General features: G+C 41.8%; 1 protein-coding gene across 1 annotated transcript in view; it reads left to right on the forward strand.

Annotated features, from left to right (window-relative positions):
• Nucleotides 1-27201, forward strand: part of NINL (ninein like) — a 1970063-nt gene that overhangs the window by 1137949 nt on the left and 804913 nt on the right. Inside the window, exon 11 of the mRNA XM_044057633.1 lies at nucleotides 1196-1370. Within this exon, the coding sequence (XP_043913568.1) occupies nucleotides 1196-1370 (175 nt within the window). The remainder of the gene's footprint in view (nucleotides 1-1195; nucleotides 1371-27201) is intronic.

A 27201-nucleotide genomic window follows, 5' to 3' on the forward strand; every position in this document is an offset into this window, starting at 1 on the left:
TAGTTACATTTCTCCGGTTTGCTGCTAGTTTGGTGTTACACATTGTGCAGAGTTCTAGTTTCCCTTTTTTTTCCTCTTGTGATCTTTTTGTCTTTTACTTGGGCAGCTAGAGGGGTTGGGATTAGACGTATACCTCAAAAACTTTGGAGTTGCTGTTAACTAAAATAACTAGATGAAAGCTGGGATATATAATGTTGACCAGCCACTGCGGAGGAATAAGAGAAGTGCAACATGCATGTGGACTGCATAATGTCTTGTATATAGTTATTAATGGTGTCTAATAAAGCTTTTCTGTTTAAAAATGGACTGTAATGTAAAACATATTGCATACAGTTGCATACTTTAAGTTTGTCAAAGAGTATTTTAAGAGAGGCTGGGGAGAAGAAGTGAAAGGATGAGGAATAGCTTAGGAAAGATTCTGAAAGGGTGGTGTGTAGAAGTCAGTATGGAAATAAGTGAATTATGATGGGGATCCAACTCACCCTCATATGTGAAAACATTGAGGTTCACGAGGAGGGACTATAATCACATAGATTTATAAATGGAAACTGATGTTAAAATGCTTAAAGCAGCATTATAGATGTAGTGTCAAGATGCCTTTCATAGTGGAAAGCCTGCTCTCTTCTTTTGTTTTACATTGTTTGTTGTCAACATGCTGTGTGTGTGTGTGTGTGTGTGTGTGTGTGTGTGTGTGTGTGTGTGTGTGTGTGTGTGTGTGTGTGTGTGTGTGTGTGTGTGTGTGTGGATATGGATAGGTGTTATAAACATGTGCCTTTTTTTTTTTTTTTTTTTTTTTTTTTTTTTTTTAATGTTTCGTCTGGTGGAAATAATGGGTAGTGAACCCAAGACAAGCAAAGATGCCCGAGGTGGACAGGAGTACTAAAGGACATATTTTGTTTTTTGTCAAAATATTATTAAAGCGCTGAGTTCTAGGATATAGAGGTACTGTCAAGGAGGCAGCTCTTGTTAACATCTTGTTCAGCCTTAATCACCTGGCTGTCAGTATACATGTTGGTATTTAATCTGGGAAGGTAACTGAAAAAAAAAGTTGATGAAGAGAGTGAAAAATACAGTTTCAAGAATTAATCTTTTGGGGGGGTTTAACATATGGTGAGGAATACAATGCGAAAGACTTTTGAATTTCTGTACATGGTCAGGCTAGGTACATGTCAGCATTCTCCTCTTTGTTTTACAGGGATCTTGAGCAGGAGTACAGAGAAAAGCTAACCGCCATTAAAACTGAAATGGATTTAGAAAGAGAATCAGTTGCGCAGCAGACAAACAAGCAGAGGACCGAACTACAGGCAGAGGTAGACTTTCTGCAGGCAGAAGAATCTCAGCTCCGGGAAAGGCTGAGTTTGTTTATAAAGGTACGTGAAATGGGTGTGAGACTTGCTAAACTGCAGTGTGTGATTTTTTTTTTTATGTTAATAATCTCAAAAACATTTAATTGCTTTATGTTTACTAGTTAAAGGACAGTTACACCATATTTTTTTTTTACAATATATTTTCCTTTCTACACTATTTTTTTTTTAATTTTAATTTTCCCCCTTCCTTGCAGCTGATAATCAACTGTCACCATCTCCTTTTCTCATTTACTGGGTCTTCTGGATGCACTTTAGACTCAGCCTGCTCGAGGAGATGATTAAAGATGCTGGTGCAGTGTCATTCTACTACTGGGGAATGTGTCTTAGCTTCTCGGCTTCTTGTGCCAGCCTTACAGCTCTACATTTGCTACCCCTGTGATGTACTTAAGCGCTTCTCACAGCACAGCTTCCCAACTAATCAGTTCAGCGCTTTTACAGCAAGATGCTTGCAAAGCTTGTACACTGCATATTGCAGTGAGCTTAAGCCTCCACCTTCCCTTCCGCCAAGATTAGTGAGCCAACTCACCCTCATTCTCCTCCATAACCCTGCAGCACCAGTGCTGCTTAACTGTACACGGACCATCTGAAGCACAGTAAGGGCTTTTCCTTTTGCACCATGGGGGGGGGGGGGCTTACATAACATTTTTTTCAACATCTTTTACTAAATCTCCACACTTTCATTTGTAACATGGATATATTCACATTAATGGAAAGAAAAAATGGAATAATAGTTTTCATTATTATTGTCTTGCAGTATACTTGTATATTTTCTTTTTAACACTTTTCATTCACTCTCAGAATCACATAAGTTGCTCATATCCTGTCTTCCTTTTAACCTCACACCTTCTCTTGAATATTATTCAGCATGCATTTTCCTACAAATTCATTTTTTCTATAGAATTTGCGCCTTCCCTTTACTAGGGATCCCACTTCCAGTTCTGCTTTCTCCTTTACAATATTCAGTACTTCAGTTACAGTTGGATTAGATCTTGATTTCCATTCTCTAGTATTTTTTACAGCAACTAATATTAAACTTAGTAAGGCCTTACTCCAAGCAAATTCATATCCAATATCCCAGTTCAAAAGAATCATTTTCCTGTGTTACAACTATTTGTCGTCACCCCCCCCCAACATTTTTGTCAAAGTAGTCTGTAAGGAATATTTAAAAATTTGACATCTCATTATATTGCTAAAAGCATGCCCCTAGTTACCTGTCTCTGTCTCTCTCTCTTCCCTGCTGTCATTTTTTGTCATGCTAACATTGCTGTCTACATGAAAAAAATCTTCTTAACTCTGCCTGGGGTATAAAAATACATATGCAAACTCACCCATGAAAAAAACAAAATGTTCTGGACTTTATTCTATGTTTTGGTACCTTGCAAATTTCTTCACACTCTTCCATTACAAATTGTCTTTTTATTCTCTTTTTCCCAAACTTTTCTAACCTCTTCTGGTCTGTTTTTATTGTTATCATGCAGTATTCTATGTACCATACTAATTATGCATTTTTAACTGTAACTAGACTCAAATAAAATCTCTACCAAAGCTGGTCTTTCATGTAGCACTTCCCTTTCTCTTTGCCTGTACTCTGATATATATCCTTAATATAGAAGTTTTAGTGACATCCCAATTTATAACCCTTCCCCCTAGAATTATTTGCTCACAGTACTGTGGTTTCTGCTGCTGATTTCCTCCAATAAATTCTAGCCTCTCTTGCCTATTTTCATCACCTTTACATGCATACATTCCTATTCGTAATTTTTTTCTCAATTCCCACACTGGCGTAGTTCTTAAAATATGTTGCTACTTAAAGAATGTAATATTCTGTGCGATCATCCTCCTTAAGGACATGCATCTAAAATGCTAGTTTCTCTATCTGTTGACCCACCACATTTCATCATCTTCCTTCATTTTGATTTATAACCTTCTGCTTGAGTTATATGAGCATTAATTGCATGGCTTTAAGTGCCCCTTCAAGTCAGGTAGCTCTGAACCATCTTATTATATGGGGAAGATCAGCTCATTACACTTAACTCTGTCTTTAATCCCCTCCAAATAAATTCTTACAGATCTTTATGATCATCCACAACTTTTCCACTTGTTGATAAAAATATGCCTGACATAAACAACAATAGGGGAACTAAAACATTTTCACTGTGTTTTATTTTAATTATCCATGTACATAATCATGAGTTTCCAGTTTTTCATTTTTTTAATTATCTTTTAGGTTCATAGGTGTGTACTAGGCTAATGGCCCTGGACCATTTACAAGCCTAGCCCATAGGATTACCCTGGCATTGTGCCACCCGACCTTAGTTCCCAGTGCCTCTGTCAAGTAGAGCCACTGGAGTGATTCCTGGAGTGAACTTTTTATTTCCCATCCCCTCATAAAGATTTCTCTTGAAGAGTGCCAGTGAGGTGCTCTGCTTGACATGAATGGGAAGTCTGTTCCATAGCATAGGCAGTCTCTGGGTTATGAACCTGTCCCTCCAACATGTTCTGTTGATTGTGGTAATGAGGTTGAGGTCTTCGGAGCGTCTGGTGTGGAGGGATTGGGATTTCTTCAGATGTAGCATTTCTAACAGAGCTGGGTCAGGCATGGCTTTGTAAGTCAAGCGGAGATTGCCTCTAAGTAGGCGATATGAGACAGAATAGTTGGAGTTTTTTTGAGTCTGTCAATATAGGACAAGTGTTTTAGGCCCATTATCCTCTTTGTGAGGTACTTTTGTGGCCTCTCCAGTTGGTGCAGGTGTCTAGTGAGATACATGCCAGATAGGGCATTGTACTCTATGATTGGCCTAATGATGAAAGAGTAGAGGGAGACAATGGCCTCTTTCTTCCCGGATGCAAAACCCTTAGTAATGAGATGTTCATATGTTGGTACTAGGCTATCGGCCCTAAGGCCTATGCAAGCCTAGCCATAACAATTCCTTGGAAATTTCTTCCCACAATATTTACTTCTCTGGGCCCCTGTCTAGCAGGGCGACTGACATGATCCCCGGGGTGAATTTCCTATCTCCCATCCAATCATCAAGGTTCCTTTTGAAGAGGGCCAATGAGGCGCTCTGCTTGACATGTATCGGCAGTCTATTCCAGAGTATGGGGAGTCTCTGGGTCAGGAACCTATCCCTCCAGCATGTTTTGTTCATTGTGATGATAAGGTTTAGATCCCTGGAGCGTGTGGCTCTGAGGGATTGGGATTTCTTTAAGTGGAGCATGTCCAACAGCTCAGGGTTTGACATGGCCTTGTATGTTAAGCAGAGATCGCCTCTGAGTAGACGATATGTCACAGAGGATAGCTGGAGATTTTTTAGACGGTCAGCATATGGCATCTGCTTTAGGCCTGTGATTCTTTTAGTGAGGTATTTGTGTGGCCTTTCCAGCTGTTGCAGATGTCTTGTGAGGTACATACCAAATGGGGCATTATACTCTATAGTGGTTCTAATGAGGAATGAGTACAGTGGGACAATGACCTCCTTTTTTCTGGATGAAAAGCCCTGAGTGATGAGGTGTGCCACATAGAAGGATTTCCTGACTGTTGTGGCGATGCGGTTATCAAAAGTGAGACCACTGTCCACTTGTGTCCCTAAGTCTCTCATCACACTTTTGATGTTTAGTGTCCTGCCACCTATGTGGTAGTTCATGGGTACATGTTTTTTTCCAAAGGGGATAACTATACATTTCTTGGCATTAAGCTTGAGCCCATGGCTCTGGCACCAGGCATCTGTTTCTGTAAGGCCTTTTTGTAGAATATGCACATCATTTGGGGATTCAGTAATGGCTCCCAGTTTGCAGTCATCTGCAAACTTTGTTAGCCAGAGTCCCTTAGTGTTGGCCTGTACTTCAGGGAAGTAGATGCCAAACAAGAGTGGTCTAAGGACTGAACCCTGAGGTACTCCACTTGTCACTTGTCTGGAGCTGGAATTGGAGTCGGCTACTTTTACAGTCTGGGTTCTGTCACTAAGCCAGTTGGCAACCCATCGAGTCATGTAGGGATTTATGCCCAGCTTAGTAAGTTTATCTATGATTCCAGAGTGGGGGATGGTGTCGAAGGTCTTGGCGAGGTCCAGATAGGCTGTGTAGTACCGCCTTACCCTCGTCCACAGCTCTGGAGACCGATTCGAAGAAGTCAATCAGATTCAGGAGACAAGATCGGCCCTTCACAAACCCAAACTGGGTGGGGTCCAGTGTTTGAAGGTTGCCAATGTCTTTGTTTATAGGTTCCATGATAATGCGTTCCATGCCCTTGCAGATCAGGCTTGTCAGACTGGGACGGTAGTTCCCAGGATCCAAGGCAGATCCTCCCTTGTGGAGCGGGATAACTGTAGCTGTGCGCCACGTAGAAGGACTTTCTGACCACAATGGCAACGTGGTGGTCAAAACAGAGGTTGCTGTCAACCTGTGTTCCCAGATCTCTTATAACGCCTTCTGTGTTCAGTGGACTACCATCAGTGTGGTAATTCAAAGGAAACCATTTTTTTCCCAAGGGGATGACAGCACATTTTTTGACATTGAACTTAAGGCCATGGTTGTGACACCAGTCATTGGTCTCATTGAGGCCTTTATGTAGGATGTCCGCATCAGACCTCCCAACCTTACCGATTTTCTCGGTTTTTACAGAGTTTTGGGGTCTAAATGAAGGGGTGTCACGATTCCCGAGTGGCACCCCTTCATTTCCGATTTATTTCCCTTTTGATTTTAATTTTTCGCGCTGCCGGCGCTGATGTCATCACGTGCGCGATGACGTCAGCGCCGTAGGGCTGCCAGCCAGTCGGAATTGAGCTGAGGGAGTTCCCATCATTTCTGGCTTGCCGCAAATGCACGTGGGATGTTTAGACGGGTATTATAGAGTCTATCATTATGCGAGAAGCTTTATGGAATCACCAGTGCAAGTCTGCAAGAAGCTTTATGGAATCATCACCACCAGTAAGTTACGAATGTGGGCGGGAAGAGAGAAGAGTTTTGAATTTATGCGAGCGAGCTGTGTGAGAGAGGAGAGCTTAACGGCTCTTCCATTTGAAGTAAGGTAAGGAGAGTTTTTTGGTACGGAGAGAGCTATTTGCAGTAAGGTGTGTGTCTGTGTGTACAACGAACTTCCTCAGACCACTTAGTCTATTTACTTGGAAAAACAATCAAATAGGTAGATGTAGCCGATCTCATACCTTTCTCAAGCACTGACTTGCAAAGCAGTTAAATTTAGGAGCCATTCGTGACTTGCTTTCTAAATAAAGGGATGAGGCAGGAACTTCCAGGGGAATGTGGCGTAACCTGATTTCTAGATCGCTTTGAACCACTTAGTTTTTCCACATTGGTTTTAAGTGTGTACTGCAATAATTTGTAAACCCTGTGCACGTAGAAAAACACTGCTTCTGTGGAGAGACCCACGAGGGTGGCAAAAGGCAGCATTGTTTGAGTAGAAATTCACCTTTACTAGTTGTAAAAGGAATGACTGCATTTTGCACAAGGGGTAGTATGTATGCGTCTCTTAATACTTGCAGTATTACTAGGGACATGATCTGGGTCAGGGTGTATTTTACTGCGGTGTTGACGATATTTAGGAAGCCTCAGTATAGCATACTTGGCATATATAGTAATTTTACTGTACCTGATAGCAGTTGTTTAATAACTTGGTAATATTTCCTCATAGTTTGACATATCTGTGTAGTTTTCTTGATTTTTGCCTAGTGTTCAGTACCAAACTGTTTACTTTTCATTTTATATGTTTGAATGTTTAGATATGTCTGAAAGTAGTCAGTAGCACACTCCCTTACAATGAAGGGCAGAGTAAAGATAATTACGCTTGTTCTGTAACTGTCGGGTATTAGTTGTTGCTTCGCTGATCCAAAAGTGTAGCTAAACATACTCTTTGTACTCTACTGAGTACAACTTTCTAAACGTTACTTAGTATGGCCCCAAAAGCCATGGTTTCTGTATGTCCATATAAAGATAGAGACAGGCAGACCGATTGATATTTAAAAAGAGAGAAATGCTGATGTATATTTCCTTCCAGTTTTCTAGGGAACCCTACTAAAAATGGACAAATTTCAGATGGACGTTTCCTGAATAACAAAATAATTGAATAATGAAAAGAAATGCATAAATGAGTAGCTGTTTTGCAGTCTTATTGTTATTAATTGAACTAAAGCTTATTTAAAGCAGATAGTATTCTTGTATGAAACATAAAATTAAAAAAAAAATGAATATTAAGGACGCATCTCCTTTACTTTTCCACCTATTTGAATATCATGCACAGACAACGTAGTATTTTCGGTACAGAGTGCTAACTATAATACCATTGTCCTTATGTTTAAATTTTGTTTACAGGGTAGCAGGACACCAGTTATATACAGTTAGGAGATCACAAATCTTAATAATATAATAGTTAGTGCTTGTACATAACTTCATCAATGCAGTATAAACATACCCATCATTACTGTATAAAGGCACCCCTTACATGAAACATTACTTGGAAAATTGTAGCACACATGTTACTTTGACTCATGCAAGGAGTAATTTATATATTTTGTTTAATCTTTATTGACCAGGTAACTCCCATTAAGTTAGTGGCTTCTTTTCAGGGGAGACCCAAACTGGTATTAATCCTACTTAGGATATTTTTGGCCAGGGCATCAGAGAACTTTTATTTATTTATTTGTTCAATCATTCCATTTGTTGACTGTAATGGTCTGATAAGGTAATTACGTCTTTTCAGTTGAGTCCCTGGGAGAAAAATACAGAGTGAATTAGAATAGTATAATAAACAGCAATTAGCATTAACAATTTGTAGCCAACTTTCAGTAAACTACCCTTTCTGATAGATGACTGGAATCTTTTACATCGATCAGAGCTACCATGGTTTGATATTTATAATGACTCTTGTGTTGTAGTTTTCAAGACTGTCAGGACTTGTTCTACAGATATATATATTTTTGTACCTTACCTCTATTTCCTCCAATTTACATTTCTGTGACACTTTCAGTTCACTACCAGGCTTGTGTGCATGCTTCCATGAGTGGATCTCATGCTTGAAGATTACCTCGCCTTACAAAAATAAGAAAGGTCAACCTTACATTAGTTCCTTGCTGACAGCTGCCTTGTCTGGTTTTCTCAGTGTGTGTGTGTGTGTGTGTGTGTGTGTGTGTGTGTGTGTGTGTGTGTGTGTGTGTGTGTGTGTGTGTGTGTGTGTGTGTGTGTGTGTGTGTGTTGGGAGTTGTTTTACATCAGTGAGGAAGCACACGGGTCACAAGAAGAGAAGCAGGAAAGAATAGAAGAACAAATTAAAGGGAAAGTGTGTGAATGTGTAAAATATTAATTTAACTTCTTGCAGTAAGTCTTGAACTTCCTTCCAGGTGACAAGACTCCACCTGGTGCATTATTTTTAATAAGGTTCTGTGTTGCAAAGCAAACACAACTCCTCTGTGCTGCAGTTTGCTATATCATTATTCACAGCCCCATATGACTTGCTAGTTGTGGAAAGGCTAACAACTGAGATGAGTTTGTATATTTTTATTTATTGGTTTAAATTTGTTTACTGGAGTAGTGCATTTTTTCTCAGTGGCCCTTTACCATGCCTGCCCTGTTGTTAAAACAAAACAGTGAAAAACTACCCAAATTAAAACAGTGGTAAACAATTTGACAATGGGAAAAATAGCACTATTGAGGAGCATGGTTAAAATTTACAGTTTTGTAGTTTTCAAAAATATAATTGTAATGTACAGTTTTGTATTCAAGCAAATTAACAGTCATCATACTGGCAAGTGAAGAAAGTGTGTCATGGTAGATCATTATAAAGAAAACTGTTTTAGTATCATAGATGGAGAGAGGGTAATTAGGGTCACTGTGGGTAGAGAGCTAATCTACTGTCCCTTTCCACTTCTTTGTCGTTATGCAAGCCGACTGATACCACAGCACTTGTGTATCTTAGACATGCTCTTCCCAGTTGACTATATTGCATTATATTAATTAAATCCCCTGATGTACCCTATGTAGCAGATGTCTATTATTGTTTTGCATTGTGCTATAAAATGTAAAAATATAATCCAAATAATCATTGTAGAAGTAAAGCAGTATGCACATTAGTGTTTATGGTAAATGGGGCGAAATAGCCAGGTAATGGGACACTGCAATGGTTCCAGGGGGACTCTGGTGCCATATTTTGGTTGTCTGTACTTCAGTTTGAGTTTGAAAGTTGGTATCCCATAATTCCATTGGAGTGGGTGGGGTTATGTAATTATGTATGCAAATTTTATGTTAATCAGTGTACAGATTTGTACCTATTTTTCATGGGCCTTGTCCAGATTTTTGATGTTTCCAGGTTGAGAGGTATGGTCCGCATCACTTGGGGAGTTAATAATAGCTCCTACCTTGCAGTCGTCTGCAAACTTTGTCAGCCAGAATCCCTTTGTGTTGGCCTGGACTTCAGAGAAGTAGATGCTAAACAGAAGAGGACCCAGAACTTAACCCTGTGAGACTCCACTCGTGACTGTTCGGCAATCTGACTTGGAGTCAGCTACTTTTACACTGCGGGTTCTATCTGTGAGCCAGTTTGCAAGCCACCTAGTGATATAGGAGTTGCTGCCTAGCTTAGTGAGTTCTTCTATGATTCTTGAGTGGGGAATGGTATCAAAGGCCTTGGCCAGATCAAGGTAGGCTGTATGAACCAGCTTGCCTTCATCCACAGCTCTGGTGACTGACTCAAAGAAGTCGACTAAGTTGAGCAGGCATGATCTACCCTTCACAAAACCAGACTGTGTAAGATTCAGAGTTTGGAGATTCCCTATATCCTTGTTTATTAGGTCCATGGTGATGCGTTCCATAGCTTTGCAAGTCAGACTCGTCAGGCTAATGGGGTGATAATTTCCGGGGTCCGTAGTTGCTCCTCCTTTGTGGAGAGGGATGACTGCAACAGTGCGCCATTTGGTGGGGACAAAGCCTGAGGTGAGGCTGTGATTGAACAGGGCACACAGGTGAGGTGCCAGTTCACTCTGTAGTTCATGTAGAACATAGCCGGGGATTTTGTCAGGTCCCATAGAAGCTGTATTCTTGGCCTTGAACAGTGCTGTTTTAACCTGTGCAGCAGTAATACTGGGTGCCTGGCAATCTACTGGTATTGTGATTGATCCTTTTGGGGGGGGGGTAAAGTTCGCACAGAATCTGTTGGCCAGTATATTGGCAATATCTGTTGCCTCGGTATAGTAGGTACCATTGTGTAGTAGCTCGGAGCAAATCTGGGTATTGCCTTGGAGATTCTTTACATAACTATAGAAGGCCTTGTGGTTGTCTTTACTGTCTGCTGCAATTCTGTTTTCATAGCTAGCTTTAGAGGATTTGGTGAGGGATCTCAACCTTTTGTTGAGGCTGATAAGGGAGTTTTTCCATTCTTGGGACTTCACCTTATTCTGCATCAGTTTCCTCCTTCTGTTGTAGAGTTTGTTTATGGCAGGGGACCACCAGATTGGCTTCCTTTTTTTTTTTTTTGAAGAGAGCGTCTTGGTTCTATTGGGTTTGGCAAGATCCATGCATTTGTGTACATGTTTGTACAGTGCATTGGTGTATAATTCGGTGGTCATGCAACTATTCTCCATTTGCATGGGTGCCGTGAAGTTAGCCACCTCTGTTTTTAGCAGCCCAAAGTTAGCTTTAGAGAAGTTTTTCATGGCAATTACCTTTGTGGGGTGGGGGGGGGGGGGATTTCCAAGGTGATTAGTTTGTGGGTGGATCTAACCAGAAAGGAGTTGACTATTGGTTTAATAAACGGTTGCCTATGTTAATAATGACCAGGTCAAGGATGTTGCTATCTCTAGTGGACGTAAGAAAGTGCTGGTCCAGGGCATTGGAGTTAATGAATTCCAGAAAGCATTGGGCAAGTGTATTGGTACATGAGTAGTTTTCCCAGTTAATGGAGGGGTAGTTGAAGTCACCCAGTATGAGTGTTGGGTTGGACCCTAATATTTTCCAGGGTTCTTAGGAACGTGGAATGTGAGCCTTGGGACAGGGTTAGGGACCTATAGCAGGCCACAACCTGAATCACTGTCTTACCCAATGTTAGCTGTACCTGAAGTATCTCAGATGCATAATGTTGGGCTACCAGTCTGGAGGTGTGCGCATCCTTTTTGAATATGGAAGCACCACTGCCTTTGGATCTTTGGTCCAAGTTCTGGGGCCAAAAGGTATGGAATGAGTTGTAGCCTGGTAGTGCAGGGGTGCTTTCTGCTGCCTTGAACCAGCACAGTACTACCAGCACAAATGTCGATGTTCTCCTTTTTAAGGAGTGCTTCAAGCGAGTGCATTTTGAGATTTAAACTTCTAGCGTTGAGCAGCATGAGTCTCAGGTCGCATTTGTTTGTAGCTGTTAAGGTGGTAATTTGGTCTTTGGAAACTGCCTAAAAAGGCACTATAAGGGTGGCAAGAGTCGTGGCCAGTACCTGGAAGCCCAGGGGTGACAGATGCATGCTAACTCTGGGAAAGCATCAAGGTCTGTCAGTCATGTCATCCCAGGCAGACAGATACTGGATCCCCTTAGAATGGCACCAGAAACCTAGCCAGTTGTTGAAATCAATCATTTTCTGCTTGTACTGTGGTATCACTCTGGGTGATGGCAGGATGCTGCTCAGGGCTAGGGTCATACCCGCATGGGCTACATAATCCGAGAACTCCTCCATGTCTCTTTGTAATCTTTGCCATAGTAGAATCCTTTTTAATCCTTATACCTAAGTAATGTATCTATGTCCCATAAATATGAGGACTGCTGAGACAATTCATGTGAGAGTATATAGTTTACTGCTACAGCCTTTGTTATCTTCATTTATTTTATATCCCCCAAAAACTTGAAACTGTCTCAAAATGTCCCACATTACCAAAACAGCCCTTTCTTGATTTATCAAGTACAAAATAACATCTCCAAATTAGAGCTAACTTTTCTTGAGTACCGTACCAGTTATTACTTTGTGTTTGTGAATCCTTATTTTCTTTGTCATTGGTCCTAAATATAAAACCGGGGACATCCCTGCCTTGTTCCTCTGTTCAAACTGAGCTTGTCAGAGCCAAACCCTTCAACCTTAATTCTTGCTTCACTTCCTTCATATATTCTCTTTATTAACCTTGATATTCTGTCCGGTTACACAAATGCTACCTTTTCCCTACCTCATAAAATACAAGGTGACTCTATCGAATGCTTTCTCTGCATCAAGACTCACCATAATAGCAGTAGTTCCTTATACTTTTCTTCCCCTAAATCATCATTTTTTAATTATTATTCTGCTTCACACTTTCAGGAGTGCCTCAGTGCCTTGTCCATTCCCAGATCTACCAGTCGTTCCTACATTCCTGGACTATATCTATTATAAGGCTGGGGTTGTGGAAACTCGTGGTGTCTTGGGGGGGGGGGTCCTGCCATTGACCTCATTCAGCCTGTGGATTTTTTTGCATTTGACTTACCATTATTTGACCCTCCTTCCATTCACCTGTTATATCCAGGTGCTTCTTCTCTTCCTGTATGAAATTCTTAGGCCATTGGCCCTCCCCTGGATGAGCATGCCGATCCCTCCCTGCCAGCGCCCAAGCCACTAATCAAACCTGTATCCTTTGGACCATAGTTAGGGCTTTATCCCACTGTGGCACAGTGCTGTGTAACCACTCTCCCATCCTCTTTGTTTAATTTAAGTTGGTAAATGTTTGTATTCCACACCGAAAACCATATTGATCCATATCTATCAATTTTGATAACACCTTTACCATTTTCTTAGTATAGACATAAACACTTTATAGTCATGGTTTGAAATTGAAATTAGTCTATGTAAAGCCAAATTTGAAAGTCCTTATCCTCTTGGGTAACACAGTCACCACAGCTTTCTTCCAACATGCTGGTATTTCACCCACACCCTCCACACACATACAGTGTATACTGCTAAACAATATCTTCAAGATCTTTAACAATTTCTACCCTCTTAACTTCCATATTTCAGTAGGAATGCTAAATGTTCCTGGAGACTTCCCTATTGATGTGTACATCACTGTTTTAAACTTTTTCCTTCTTACCTTGGCCATTAATTGTTGAGCCTCATCTTACTCCAACTTTGGGGTACTGAAGTCTTTCATAACTATTTCCATTTGTGCCTATTTTTGGTTCTTTATTTCTCCGCTGTATCCAAATTTTCATAACATTCTCAAAATATCTCTAATAGTTCTATAGGGTTTTTTGTTATTTTTCTGTACCCACTGGTAACTACCTATTCTCAAACTACATTTAATCATGCTGAACGCACACATTAAAGCTTTTGTTTCCACTTACACAGGTACTATCTGTCTTTATTCTATCTATTTTCCTCTTCCATATGTAAAAAACAGCTTGCATGATCTCAGTAAACTTTAACTTTTATCCTTAAGAAAAATGGCTACCAATAAAAAAAAAAACTAAATTGCGCACTGTTATATTTAATGTACTAAAGTACTAAGACTGCTGGGGAGGCAGTTACTTCCAACAAAACATTCTCACTTCCCACAGTTTCAAACTTCATTTATTTTTACTGAACTGCTTGTCACTTTCAGTGTAAATGCTAATTATAATGATGCCCTTCCATATCACTGTTGCAGTATTCTTTACTCTAGGGATCCACTGCCAAGGGCGGCTGATATCCAGCTAGTATTCCAAAGCCTTAAGTTTACTAGTATGTCATACATCACACGTATGCTCCCTGCTCACGGCATAGGCCATAAAGGTGACATACAGATGTACATACCTGAGAACTTTTTTGCCACCAGTCTGAATGCCATCTTCAGTTGTCAGTCTGACTGCTTCATCTGCTGGTTACAAGCCATTTCAGATAAGTGCCCTGTCAGGGTTTCTCTTCTTATCTTTGATTTCTTTACTTTTGTTTTCAGATTACATATCATCCAGAAAGGGAAAATATCAGCATGGGGACATTCCCCATAAGGACCATCACGAGCAGTGTTTATTTTGTTGGCTGCTTCTCATGACCATACTTAATGCCCCATTTGTCAAGCATTTGTCCCTAAGACTATTTGTAGTCTTCTCTACTCTTTATCTGTCTACCTTGAGAACCAACATCTTAAGTTGTTGGGGCAAAGTACATTGGTGGAATTGTCCTGGCCTGAGGGTCAACTGTCTGCTAAGAAGATGACCAAAACATTAGTCGGCTGCTGTACTGCCTCCCCTGGATGTCTCTGTTGAGGCTGGTGAAAGTTTGGAGGATTGTTCGGTCATTCCATTGGATTCCTCTGCTGTGACCATTTTGGAAGCAGGTCTAGATCCAGTTTCTCGCAAATCCTCAGAGGCTCTGTAGATGTCCGTTATGGATGTTGAGTGGAACTGCAGTTAATCATATCTGAGGAACCAAGGGGTGTTCCACAGATTCTTGTTAAGGAGGAGATTCCTACTCTGTTGATTAGGTGTAAACAAGGATCCGTCCCTCCTAAGATCTTTAAGGCTGACATCCCTTTGAAATAGAAGTAGAAAACAAAGCATATTTTCTCTGCTCCTAAACTTCCTCAGCATGAAGATTTCACAATAGAGTTATTTAATGCTCTCATGGCCTTGAAGTCCCCCTCAGGGAGTTTGTTCATGCCCCCCCCCCCCCACCTATTCTCTTAAGAGGCCTAGGGAGCAGAACTCTTCTGATGAGGATTTGGACTTTGAAGAAGAGTCTTTAGCCTATTGCTCTCAGATTCCTTCTCCATTTGAAAATAGATTCTGAGGACGAGGACTCCATTTGTACATATTCTCCATTTGAAGAACTTTCCTTTTGAGATACTATATCTTACATGATGGAATTGTTTAAATGGAACTGTACCTAGATTTCCAATGTCCAGAATAGGCATTGCAAACTCCTCAAAATGAAATCTCCTAAGCCTTCTGCTGTTCCTCCTGTCCTTGCTGCCTTGTTGGACACTTTTTCATCATCTTCTCAGGCTCCTGATACTTAGCCCCAGATCCTACAAATAACTTATAGTTTTTATAAGGTGCCTGATGATAGAAAGTTGTCTTTCTGCTGATCCTGTGTTTCTGTTTTTCAGGCAAACCTTCCAAACTGTTGTCTTCCACTGAATTACTTGCTTCTGACAAGGACAGTAGGGCCATGGAAAGGATAGGCAAAAAGTTGCAGATTGCTGCTACATCATTATTTTGTGCTACTAACTAACAGACTTGTATGAACAGATATGTTTTAGCTGTTGAAACTAAAAATAAAGATAATGACCACACCAGTGGTACAAACGAGCCTTTGTTTACTCACCTTAAAAAAGTAGAATGTTTTAGCTGTTTTATCGCAGACTTTTCATGTTATTTCTGACCTTCCTGACTCTGAGGAGAAGACTTCATCTCTCTCTTTGTTGGGATACTCTTCTCAAGTGGCCTGTCATTCTGTTGCATGTAGTTATGATGCCATTGATGCTTCTTCTAGAGCTGCTGCTTTTGGCTCTTTGTTAAGATGTTATTCTTGGCTTTTCCTTCAGCCTTTGCCTGATATTAAGGCTAAATTGATGGATGCAACTCTTGACAATAAAAATCTCTTTGGTTCTGCTTTTGCTGAGCTTTTTAAGTCCCTGCAGGAGAAGGGTAAAGGCCTTGCAGGAATGGAAACATGTTTTTGTTTCCCCTGTTCCCAAATTTCAGAGGAATTGTCTTTCCAAGCCTGCCTTTATACCTAGACAGTCTCACCGTCCTCCCAAAGGTAAAAAGGGTTCTAGAAGGGCTTCTCCTGCTAAGTTTACTCAGATATGTACGACTTAGAAGCCTTCTTTTCCAGACAAGCCAGGTTCTGTCTGACTACCTTTTTCCCTCTCTCCTAAGTCTAGTTCTTTTATCTCTTTTTCTTTCCCCTTCTCTTCACAGTTGGTTAAGGATCACTCAAGATTCTTGGGTTCTGTCTGTCATTTGGCAGGAGCATTACATGGTATGGAAATCCCTTCCTCCTTTTTGTGGGCATTCCTTAACCACCTCAGGAACAGCTGCCCTTTTTTGTACAGATGTTCCTCATAGCCTTTTCTTTCAAAGCACCATTCAGGTAGTTTCTGCTCCTTAAAAAGGGAAGGAGTTTTATTCCAAAATGTTTCTGGTTCCCAGGAAAGAAAGCTTCTGGAGACCCATTCTGGAACTTTCTCAGCTCAATACCTTTTTAAAGGCTCCTTCCTTTCAAATGCTGTCCCTTCAAACCTGATTTCCTCTTCTACCTCAGGCTTTCTTAGTTGGTCTGGATCTCAAGAATGCCTATCTCTATATTTCTGTTCATCCCCGTTTCAGGAAATATTTGCATTTCTGCATTTCTTTCTTGCATTTTCAGTTCTCCGAGCAAATTTTGTTTACTTTCACCATAGGTCTCTAGATTTGTTTGTTTCCTTTTGTTACTCTTTTTTTATAGGAAAAGCCTTTGTACTTCTGTACAAGCTCATTCTACCAGGGCTGTGGCTTCCTCTGGTGTTTTTTTCAAAGGATTTGAATACCAATTCCATCCTTGAAGCAGCTACTTGGACTTCTGTACATACTTTTACCAAACTTTACAAGCTGGATGTGATTTCCAGAGCTAGACCATCCTGCATGGTTTTCTTGACCGCTCTGCTGGACTTTCCTCCTCCCAGTTTTTTTCCTTGAGCTTTTGTACTGTCGTTACAGTAAGGAATACTGCAACAGTGATATGGAAGGACATAGTACAATTTTGTAAAATATTACCATAACAGTAAATGTCTTGTCCTTCACTGTTGCAGGATTTGCTCCCCCCCTCTTCTCCCCTTTTCTTTACACTTTTTTTTTCTTTTTGAGTGCACATGTTCTTTCTTTACTCCTTGGACTGCTCCTCCTATGGATTTTCATTTCTGAAGTATGTACGTCCATGCATCTCCTTTATGCCCTGCGCTGTGAGCAGGGAGTATATGTGTGACATATGATGTTACTAGTAATCCTGAGGCTTTGGTCTACTGACCAGACATCATGCTGCCCTTGGCAGCGGATCCCTAGACTAAGGAATACTGCAACAGTGAAGGGAAGGACATCTACTGTTATGGTAAGATTTTACACAGTTGTAATTTTGTTGTGTATATTACTCTGAAACACACCATTCATAATTTTCTTGTTTAATTGTTTGCACCTGAAAACTCATCTCCAACTGAAAGCATTTGCTAATGGCAAAAAGCAAACCGCTAGTAGCTTTGCAGCTGCAAGAGAAGACCCTTGCCAATTTCATTCAGAGCATACTGGTGATACCTCTCGTTATTAATTGCTTGCACCTGTTTTGCTCCTTATCTTCAGCTAAAAGTATGTGCTTATGAAAAATACACCACTTACAGCTTTGCAAATACTGGAAGGAACTACAATTGTTCATGTGTTTTCATCTTTTCTCTTTTCATCTCCATTTGCTTAAAAATCTATTGTCTGTGGCTTAAGCTTGAACATTAGTATAGACTTGCACCTGTATAAAAACTGGAAGAAATATATGTAATGTTCATATAATGCAATCAAACTACTTTACATTCCCACAGAAACCCAAGATTACAGCATTGTGTTGCTTATTTCCAGCCTTTCTTATCTTGTTACAGTGTAAAGCCCGGATACGTTACAGCTATGAAAAAGTATTTTCTGACTTAAATTTCACTAGCAAAAGCAGCAGAACCTCCCCACTTCACATTTAAAGTATCTCTGTATAGTGTACAGAACTGCTTTAAATATGACACACAATATATGTCACAAAATTAATTTTACTAATATCAATAAGAACAAAAACATTATACTTATAATTAGTTCTTCGGTCACTTCATTGTCAATTATAAAGTGGGGATTATTCTGTAGTCCTTCCATTGGTATATCACAGTCAAAATCACTTCACCTTGCAGAACCACTGCATCTAATGTTTCATATTATTGCTGGTCTTCTTCTATATCATCTCACCTTCCCTTCACCAGGCTCTGATCTAAGTCCAAGGTACTCCTGATTCTTCTCGTCAGCTCCTGTGTTTTCAGTTGCCCAAATATTTTCCTTGGGAACAAGGTTTCACTGACAAATGTTTGCTGTCAGTTTTGCTATTGCCAGAAGAATGAGAAGCAAAGTCCCCATCAGCATGCTTGGCTCACTCTAGGTTGGCCAAACTTATTTCCGCCTTAGCCTGTTCTGCATCTAAAAATGTCTTTGATCTTCCTGGTAAAAATATTCAGGAGATGTCTGGAAATAGTATCTTGAATGTCATACCTGCCTGTTGACATCGCCTGAATGCAGGGATAACTTGCTTCTTTCCTGCCTGGTGCACAGCAAATAATAATTTTTCACAAACACTCCAGTGTACCCTAGCTTGTAATACTTTTCCTTTCTGCTACACCTTTGTCTGGATCAACTCTTTCTGCTGTTATGAGTTCATCTTTGCTAATAGGTCTTTGCTATGGCATACTGATAATATGCCTTCATAATTAACAAATCCTGTTGTGTAATACCATTCCAGTTGCTTATTTCTATTTTAATAAAGTAATGCAGTTTATTTGAGTTTCTCTGGTGTAGCAGAAAATCTAAAGTTGTGTCTTTACCCCCCCCCCCCCTCTTTTTTTAACAGTTCTTGAGAAGCATCATGCTCAAGAGTCATTTTAGCATCTGTTTTCTGCAGTTTTTTAAACACTTTTATTAAATTTTAAGTTGTAGGCAAACTTACATTAACAGAAAAGAAAAAAACATTTTAACATTTTTCCATTTAAATGCAATATACAGCACATATATTGTCTTTGCTACTATCATCAGCCCAACATTACACAAAATTGCTGAATTTCTGCTTCCCCTTAAACCTCACTCCTGCTTTTCCTCCTGAAAATTGTTCTGCATGTATTGCTCCCATAATTTCCATTCACTTCTGTGCAATTTGCCTTCCCTTTTCTAAAGATCCCTCTTCCAGTTTTTTTATCTCTTATAATATTCAGTACCTCAAGTAGAGTTGATGTAGTCTTAGATTTCTATTTTCTGGTAATTGCTTTTTGGCAGCCAACAGAATTAAACTTAATAAGGCCTTACTTATATCTAGGCAGTTTAGATCCTGTATCCCAGGTCAAAAGAATCATTTCCTTACTTAGTCATTTGCCCACGTGATATTTCTGATAGAGTACTGTGTAGGGAATTTTTAAAATTTGCCATCTCATTACACTCCCAACACATATGATGTTATGTAGTCCAATTTCGCCTACATTCTTACCCGTGGGTTTGGAGCCGAATGTCAGCTCCGACTCTGCAAAAACTTTTCTAGCTCAAAGTCTTTCTATTGGCTGGGCTAAGACGGCATCCCATGCTGCACCGCTCTATATCCACAGATCTCGTTTGCCGCTCATGTAGCTCGGATGTGGTCTCGCTCTTGGCTGTGGCTAAGTACCCTTCTTTCTTCATTATTATAGAATTGGTTAGAAATAAAAAGCTATTTTAATAGCTATTGTGTGTTCTGATCTTGTATGGTGAAAAAGTTTTGTGTTTGATCGTTTTTCTGTGGTATCCCACTAGCTGTTTCCAACGGGCTAGGCCTGTTTCAGTTAGAGGACCTAGTCTGTCCCTTACTACTTTGTGTTATATTTGTTTTAGGTCTAAAACCGTTTAAATTAGAGGTTTTAGTCTTCCCCTCCGGTGTTGTGCCAAAGGATCGTTTTAGTTAGAGATCTTGAGGTTTTGATTTGTGGTAGCTTTTTTCAAGCCTTGTGACTGTTTTACCATTGGTATTGTTGTCTTTGGTGCTTTGTGGTAGCTAACTATGTCCAAAGATTGTAAGGAGCATAAGCCCTCGGGCTTCAAGAAGTGCTCTAGGTGCAGCTATAAAATGTCCATTACCGATGGACATTCTCTCTGTGTGTATTGTCTGGGAGCAATCCATCTCCAGGAGTCGTGTAGTTTCTGTCATGCGTTTAGTCCGAGAGTTCTTCAGGAAAGGAAGAATAAATTGACTTGAAGGAACTTCTGAAACCCTCCTTCGAGGAGGGTCTGGAAACTGCTTCCAGCTCCAAGACAAAATCGTCGAAATCTAAAAAGAGATCTCCGGCTCCATCAGTCTCCTCGGAGCCACCGGAGAAAATAGCAAAGTCTGCTTCGACATCCTCAGCTCCATTGTCCTCGGGGCCGCAGGAAGTGTCTGTGGTTATGGAACAGGCATCGGCTCCAATAATTTTGGAACCTATTCGGAGCCTATCGCCTAGCATTAGGCCAGCATCACCTCCTCGCAGGTCCCCTTCGGAGAGGAGGTTTCGATCTCCCTCTCTGTCCTCTAAATCCTCCAGGACCTTATCAGATGTGGATGTTGATATAGTGGTGCAGAGACTCCTTCAGTCACCGGTTTTGGCTAAATTGTTCTCGGCTGCGACCCAGTTGGCTGCGGAGCCCATCCTTCATCCTGATTCAATACTTCCTCCGAACGTATCTTAGCTTTCGGAGCTGGAGTGCTCGGCTCTGTGTGATGTCCCAGGTTGGTTCTGATAGCCCTGCCTGGCTTATTGGTGCCGACATCAGCTCTCCAACTCTGTCGGCTCCGTCCACGGGATTCAGGACTCAGGATTCTTTGGTCGGACCTGAGGGAGAGGCTTCAGGACCCCTATCTGTTTCAAGTCTCCCTCTTGGTGCTTCAGCTCGGGGAAGTCTGACTCCTGCCGTAGTTTCGGAGGCTGGTCGCTCCTCGGACTCAGGGGGACTGACCTTCGAGGCCATGCGGAGTGCACTGGCCAGGTCATCAGCGGCATCATGCGGGTCGGTCACTCTGTCCCCTACTACACCGGTGCAGGTCTCTGATCACCATCTATCTCTAGACAGCGGAGCCCCAAGGCCTCAGGGTACCCCCATGAGTGGTCCTCACATTTCTGAGGGCCCCTCAGAGTTTTTGCCTGAGGAGCCACCCAGAAAGAAGACGTGCAAGAGGAAGCACATAGATTCCCAGGATGAGTCTCTCACATCAGACAACCGACCTCGAGGAATCTGAGGGGTCCCCCAAGTCATCCTCTGAGGATGTTTCTTTCTCGGACATCTTCAAGATTTTGAAACAAAGACGTGACTGGCCATCCAAAGCCTCCGAGGAGGAGGAGTCTGTCTTCCTGAAGGCCTTTGGTGCTCAGCCCTTCGCCTCCTGGGTATCTCCACCCTTCGAGCTTCTGGATTTGGTCTGTCGAAGGGTGTGGGAGACCCCTGACTCTGTGGAGCCAGTCCCCAGGAGACCCAATACATTTTTGTCTGCTCCTCCTGGTAAGGAATTTCTGTCCAAGGGAGTCCCTGTGGATGCCATGGTGGTGGCAGCGGCCACTCAGTAGGAATTAGCCGAGACTTCTTCCATCATCCATCCTCCTAACAAGGAGTCTAGGACCATGGACCAGTACGGGAAGTGTACCCTTTCTTCAGCGACCTTTACCTTACGGTCACTGAATTATTTATCTCACTTTACATGGCTCCAGAGAAATCTCCTCAAGGAGCTTGGAGATACTCTCATGGGTAACGTTTCTGAGGTGGTGACCCAGACGGTTAACGCTCAGATTCTACCATCAATTCCATTGTTAACTCCTTCATGAGGCTGATCTCATATGCAGCCGATGGAGCGAGTAGGGCAGCAAGTTCATGAGTTGCTCTTTGGGAGACAGGCCTGGATGCACCTTTGTCATTTTGCGGAAGCCTTCAAGTCTTCATTCACCGATGCCCCTTTCGATGGTTCCTCTTTGTTCAGAACCAAGGTGAAAGACACCCTCACCAGGTGTGAGCAGGAGGGAAAAACTCTGTCTGCCGTAGGAGTCCGTTTTTCCCTTCCCTCTAGGCCTTATCCCAAGGCCCAGACGGGTGGCAAAATGTGTTTCAGGAAATCACAGAGGTTTTTTCCTGGTGCACAAGGTGAGCCCCCCTCCAGAGGGAGAGAAGGGGTTGGTTATTCAGGGCGACGCCGCCCTAGAGGCAGAGGAGGCCCCCACAACTCTGGAGACCGGGATTCCTTTTGTGGTTCTCCCTACAGCCGCTCCTGATGGGAGGCCTGACTGTGCGTTTCTGGAGCCAGTCGGGGGGTCGAATCTCGTTATACCCGGAGGCCTGGCAAGACATCACCCAGGACCAATGGGTTCTATGAATAATTTCCGGAGGATATGTCATCCCCTTCTCATAAGATCCTCCTCCAATCAAGAAAATCCCGGATGTTCCACCCAGTCAAAGGGATTACGCAGCTTCAGAACTTTCAAAGCTGCTAGAAAAAGGAGCCATGCAACATATCCCCTCAGACCAGACCGGATTAGGGACTTACTCAAGATTCTTTTTGGCACCGAAAAGAACAGGGGACCTGAGACCCATATTAGATCTCAGCCAGTTGAACACCCACATGCAAAAGTCCAAGTTCCGAATGGTCACATTGCAGTCTATTCTCCCATTGTTGGGAAAAGAAGTGTGGATGTGCTCCATCGACCTCAAGGATGCTTACTATACTACCACATAAAGATGGACAGGGCATCCAGAAGTCACCTACGCTTCCGGCTGGGAGAGAGTCATTTTCAGTTTCGAGCCCTGCCCTTTGGTCTCACCACAGCCCCCAGGGTGTTTACCAAATGCATGGCAGTGGTGACTGCTCACTTGAGACGTCAGGGATTCCAAGTGTTTCCATATCTGGACAATTGACTCCTTACTGCCACCACCAGGCATCTACTAATTCAGACCAGGGACACTATTATAAACCTATGTCAACAGCTGGGCATCACATTGAACTGGGAAAAATCTGCCTTGTTGCCCTCACAGCGTGTCACTTTTATAGGCGCAGAACTAGACACCATCCTCATGCAGGCGTTTCTACCACAGGAAAGAATCAGAGTCCTACAACAACAAGTTCATGCCTTGCACCCCCTGAGAAGAGCAAAGGCAATATGGGGTCCTCCAACTACTGGGGACAATGGCTGCGACAATTATGTTAGTCCCTCTGGCAAGGTTACATATGAGACTCCTTCAGTGGCTACTTTTTTGCCCAGTGGTCTCTCCAACGTCTTCCACTTTCTTACCCTATTCTACTCATGGACAGGTGCAAACAGGATCTCAGTTGGTGGCTTTGCGCCGACAATCTGAATGCAGGAAAGCCCTTCGTTCCTGTGCCCCCGATTGCCACGGTGACCATGGATGCCTCCCAGATAAGGGGGTGGGGGCATTATCTAGGCAGGACAGTCCAAGGCACGTGGCAAGAGCACGAGGTGCATCTGCATATCAATGTCCTGGAGATGAGAGCTGTGCTACTAGCGTTACAAGCACTTCAGAGCTTTCTTCCTCTCGGGACTATTGCAATCCACTAAGACAATATGTCATTGGTGTGGTATCTGAACAAGCAGGGAGGAACCAAGTCCTATCCCCTTTGCAGAGAGGCCATGCGAGTGTGGCAGTGGGCAGTGTCTTCCCAACGTTTTCTGGTGGCAACGCACATTCCAAGGAAGTCCAATGCGATTGCAGACAGGCTAAGCAGAGCTATTCTGATGCCTTACGAGTGGTCCCTGAACAATCAAGTTGCGGAACAGATCTTCCGCAGGTGGGGTCAGCCTTGCTGTGACCTCTTTGCCAGCTCCCTCAATGCCAAATGCAGCAGCTACTTCACGTTGATCCCCCTTTAGGGGGAGTCACCCAGGGACGCTGTAGTCTACGATTGGCCCTCCGGTCTACTATATGCCTTCCCTCCATTTCCTTTGCTGTCAAAGGTTATTCAGAAAGCCCAAGCCTTGGGAAGCAGAATGATTCTGATTGCTCCACACTGGCCTCGTCAAATTTTGTTCCCCTTTCTCCATCCCTATCTCATGGACATTCCTTGGATTCTGGACCCACAACCAGACTTACTGACACACGTCAGGGCAGCTCCATCCCTCTCTTTGGACCCTCCGGTTGACAGCCTGGTTACTCCACTTCTGTCATTAGTTAGGCTTCATCATTTCTCCCCGGAGGTGGTTCATATTTTATCTTCCTCTCATAAGCCCTTCACCAGGAAGATTTACTACAGTAAATGGAAGATGTTTTCAATCTGGGCTCATACCCAAAAGATTGACCCTTACATGGCTCCAGTTTCGTCGGTATTGGAGTTCTTGTCTATGCTCTTTAACCACGGTTCAGCAGCCACAACCATTAAAGTCCAATTGGCGGCGATTTCTACCTTTCATGTCGCAAACAAGCCTAATCTGATGGCTTATAGACTCTATAAGGCTTTTCTGAAGGGCACTCTGTTACTTCTTACTCAAGTATCGGAACGTGTCATGCCTTGGGATTTAAACTTTGTTCTACAGGCCCTTACTTCATCCCCCTTTGAGCCTGCAGCCACTTGTGATTTAAAATTCTTAACTTGGAAGACTGTCTTTCTAGTAGCCATCACGTCAGCTAGACATGTTTCAGAGCTTCAAGCCTGATCAATCAAACCCCCTTATTTGATTTTTCATAAGGACAGGGTTTCTCTCAGACCCAACCCTTCCTTTCTTCCCAAAGTGGTGTCAATCAGTAACTTTAATCAATCTATTGAGTTGCCAGTGTTTTTCCCGGTTCTCAAACAAGGCAGAATTTAAATTGCATCAGTTCGATGTACACTGATAATTACGCTTTTATCTGCACAGAACCAAAGACCTCAGAAAGTCTGATCAGTTGTTTGTTTCCTTTTCGGAAAACAGAATTGGGTCTCCTGTCTCCAAAGTCACGCTGTCCAGGTGGATCTCCAGTTGCATTTCTTTCATTTATTTCTCAGGGGGTAAAGATTTACCGTTCCCGATAAAGGCTCACTCTACTCTGTCTGTATCTACATCTACAGGCTATCAGGCCAGATTGTCTATGGATGATATTTGTGCTGCAGCTACTTGGGCATCTCCTCTCACCTTTGTTATTCATTTCAAGTTGGATGTGGTCTTTCTTTGGTTCCACAGTGCTCAGGAGTATTTTTCACTGAGCCTCCCAAGATTTAGGTGCTAGGGCCGCTGCCCAATGGGTAAGAATGTAGGCAAGATTGGACTACATAACATCAAGAAGTTATGTACTCACCATAACGTTCAATGTATGTAGTCCATCTCTCCTCACATTCTTACTTACCCCCCCTCCTTCCCCCTTCCTGGTGGATTTGGAGGTTAGGACTGGTTTCAAAGCTCCCTTCATTCTTAGTTTGTTCTTCCTTTCCTTGGGTGTTATACATGGAGAATGAGTGCTGGTGTTCGCAGCAAACTAGATCTGGGGATATAGAGCGGTGCAGCATGGGATGCCATCTTAGCCAAGCCAATAGAAAGACTTCGAGCTAGAAAAGTTTTGGCCGAGTCTGAGCCGACATTCGGCTCCGAACCCACGGGTAAGAATGTGAGGCGAGATGGACTACATACATCAAACGTTATGGTGAGTACATAACATCTTGTTCCCAGTTACCTCTTTCTTCTGCACCACACCTCCAGCATTTGTTATCTACCTGAGGAAAAATTCTTTGAAGTTTGCTTGGGATATAAAAATACATATGCAAATGTTTCCAAGCAAAGATCCTAAACCTTCTGGATTTGGTTGCATATTTGAGAGCCATACATATGTCTTCCCATTGTGGTTTTCTGCAGTTTTATGAACTGATCTGAATAGCTGATTAAAGCTTTTTCTACTCATTCCAGCCTTTTGTCATTTGGCTTTATATATTCCTTCCGTGTCTCTTTCAATTTAAATGCATTTTGAGTACATTTACATTTTTTTCTAAACTACTGGAATCTGTTTATTTTACTAACACAGAAACTTTAACGGATTTTTTGATGAACAGCTCTTCTCAGTGTCTTTTCTTCTCCTTTTCAGGTCAATTTTCTTATTTTCTCCCATTTTTTTTTTTTGCCAGCATCCAGGCAGTGTAATGACTATCCAGTAACTGAATTATTTTCCCAGTTGTGAACTTTTACTAGTTTTGCTGTAACACTTTCCAATTTTAGACTGGGTAGAGCTCTAATCAACCTGCTGCTCAGTGTGCATCCATCTTGGAAGTTTCTGCCTACATAAGATGTTTCCAACTAATTTGTTAATCAGCTAAGTGAACTGATCCTTCTTGGACTCACTTCACGTATATCCCAGGCTACAAGAATAAATACTTTTATTTTACTGGGGTAAGTCACATAGCAGGTTTTTGGAAGGTGGGGGAAAACTGAAACACCAGAGAAAACCCCTACATACACAGGTAAAGTGTGCAAAACTCCATGCAGACAGCGACTGAAAATCAGGTTTGAGGTCCATACCCTGGAACTGTGAAGTAGAGATCTCCGAAGTAAAGCTATTGTGCTAGGCAATGATTGTCACATACCATTAAAGCCCAAGTTTGTTTGTCTCATTTCTATGCTGTTTAGCTTTAGTGTGCACACGTTTGCATGTTTGGTTTGGAAGAACTCTCACAGTAGTTTAAGAATTTGTCTTGGTAACACTTCCATTTTATTTTAGTTCACATTTTAAGGTTTTAGGACTAAGAGGATATTGTACTGTAAGATGTTTGTAACACTTCTTTACATCATCCTATTGGAGTCATAAACCTCTACTGAGTTTCTGGGAATTCAGAGCTCTTTTACCGTGCGGTTTTGTTTTCATCTGCATACTTCCTCACTGAGAACCATATTCATTTTTCAGTTTTTTTAGTATTTCAGTATTTGTGAAATATAGCTTTAGTAACAAAGGTGCTGCGAAAGATTGTCATTTTTTTGGCTTTGTTAAATGTGTGGGTGGACTATAAAGCAAATACCTCACTTTGTCATTAATGCTTAGAAGGATCCTAAAGGAAAAAAAGAAATAACTATAAGTAAAACATTTTTGTTCCTATTAGTATTTTTATAAAACATTTCATGATATAAACTGCATGTTATATTGTAAATCAGTTTTGTATCATGCAGTCAGTGAAAAATATTCTGAAGTCAG

Source organism: Protopterus annectens, chromosome 1.part2 (assembly GCF_019279795.1).
Source record: "Protopterus annectens isolate FY-2018-M chromosome 1.part2, PAN1.0, whole genome shotgun sequence".
Lineage (NCBI taxonomy): Eukaryota > Metazoa > Chordata > Ceratodontiformes > Protopteridae > Protopterus > Protopterus annectens.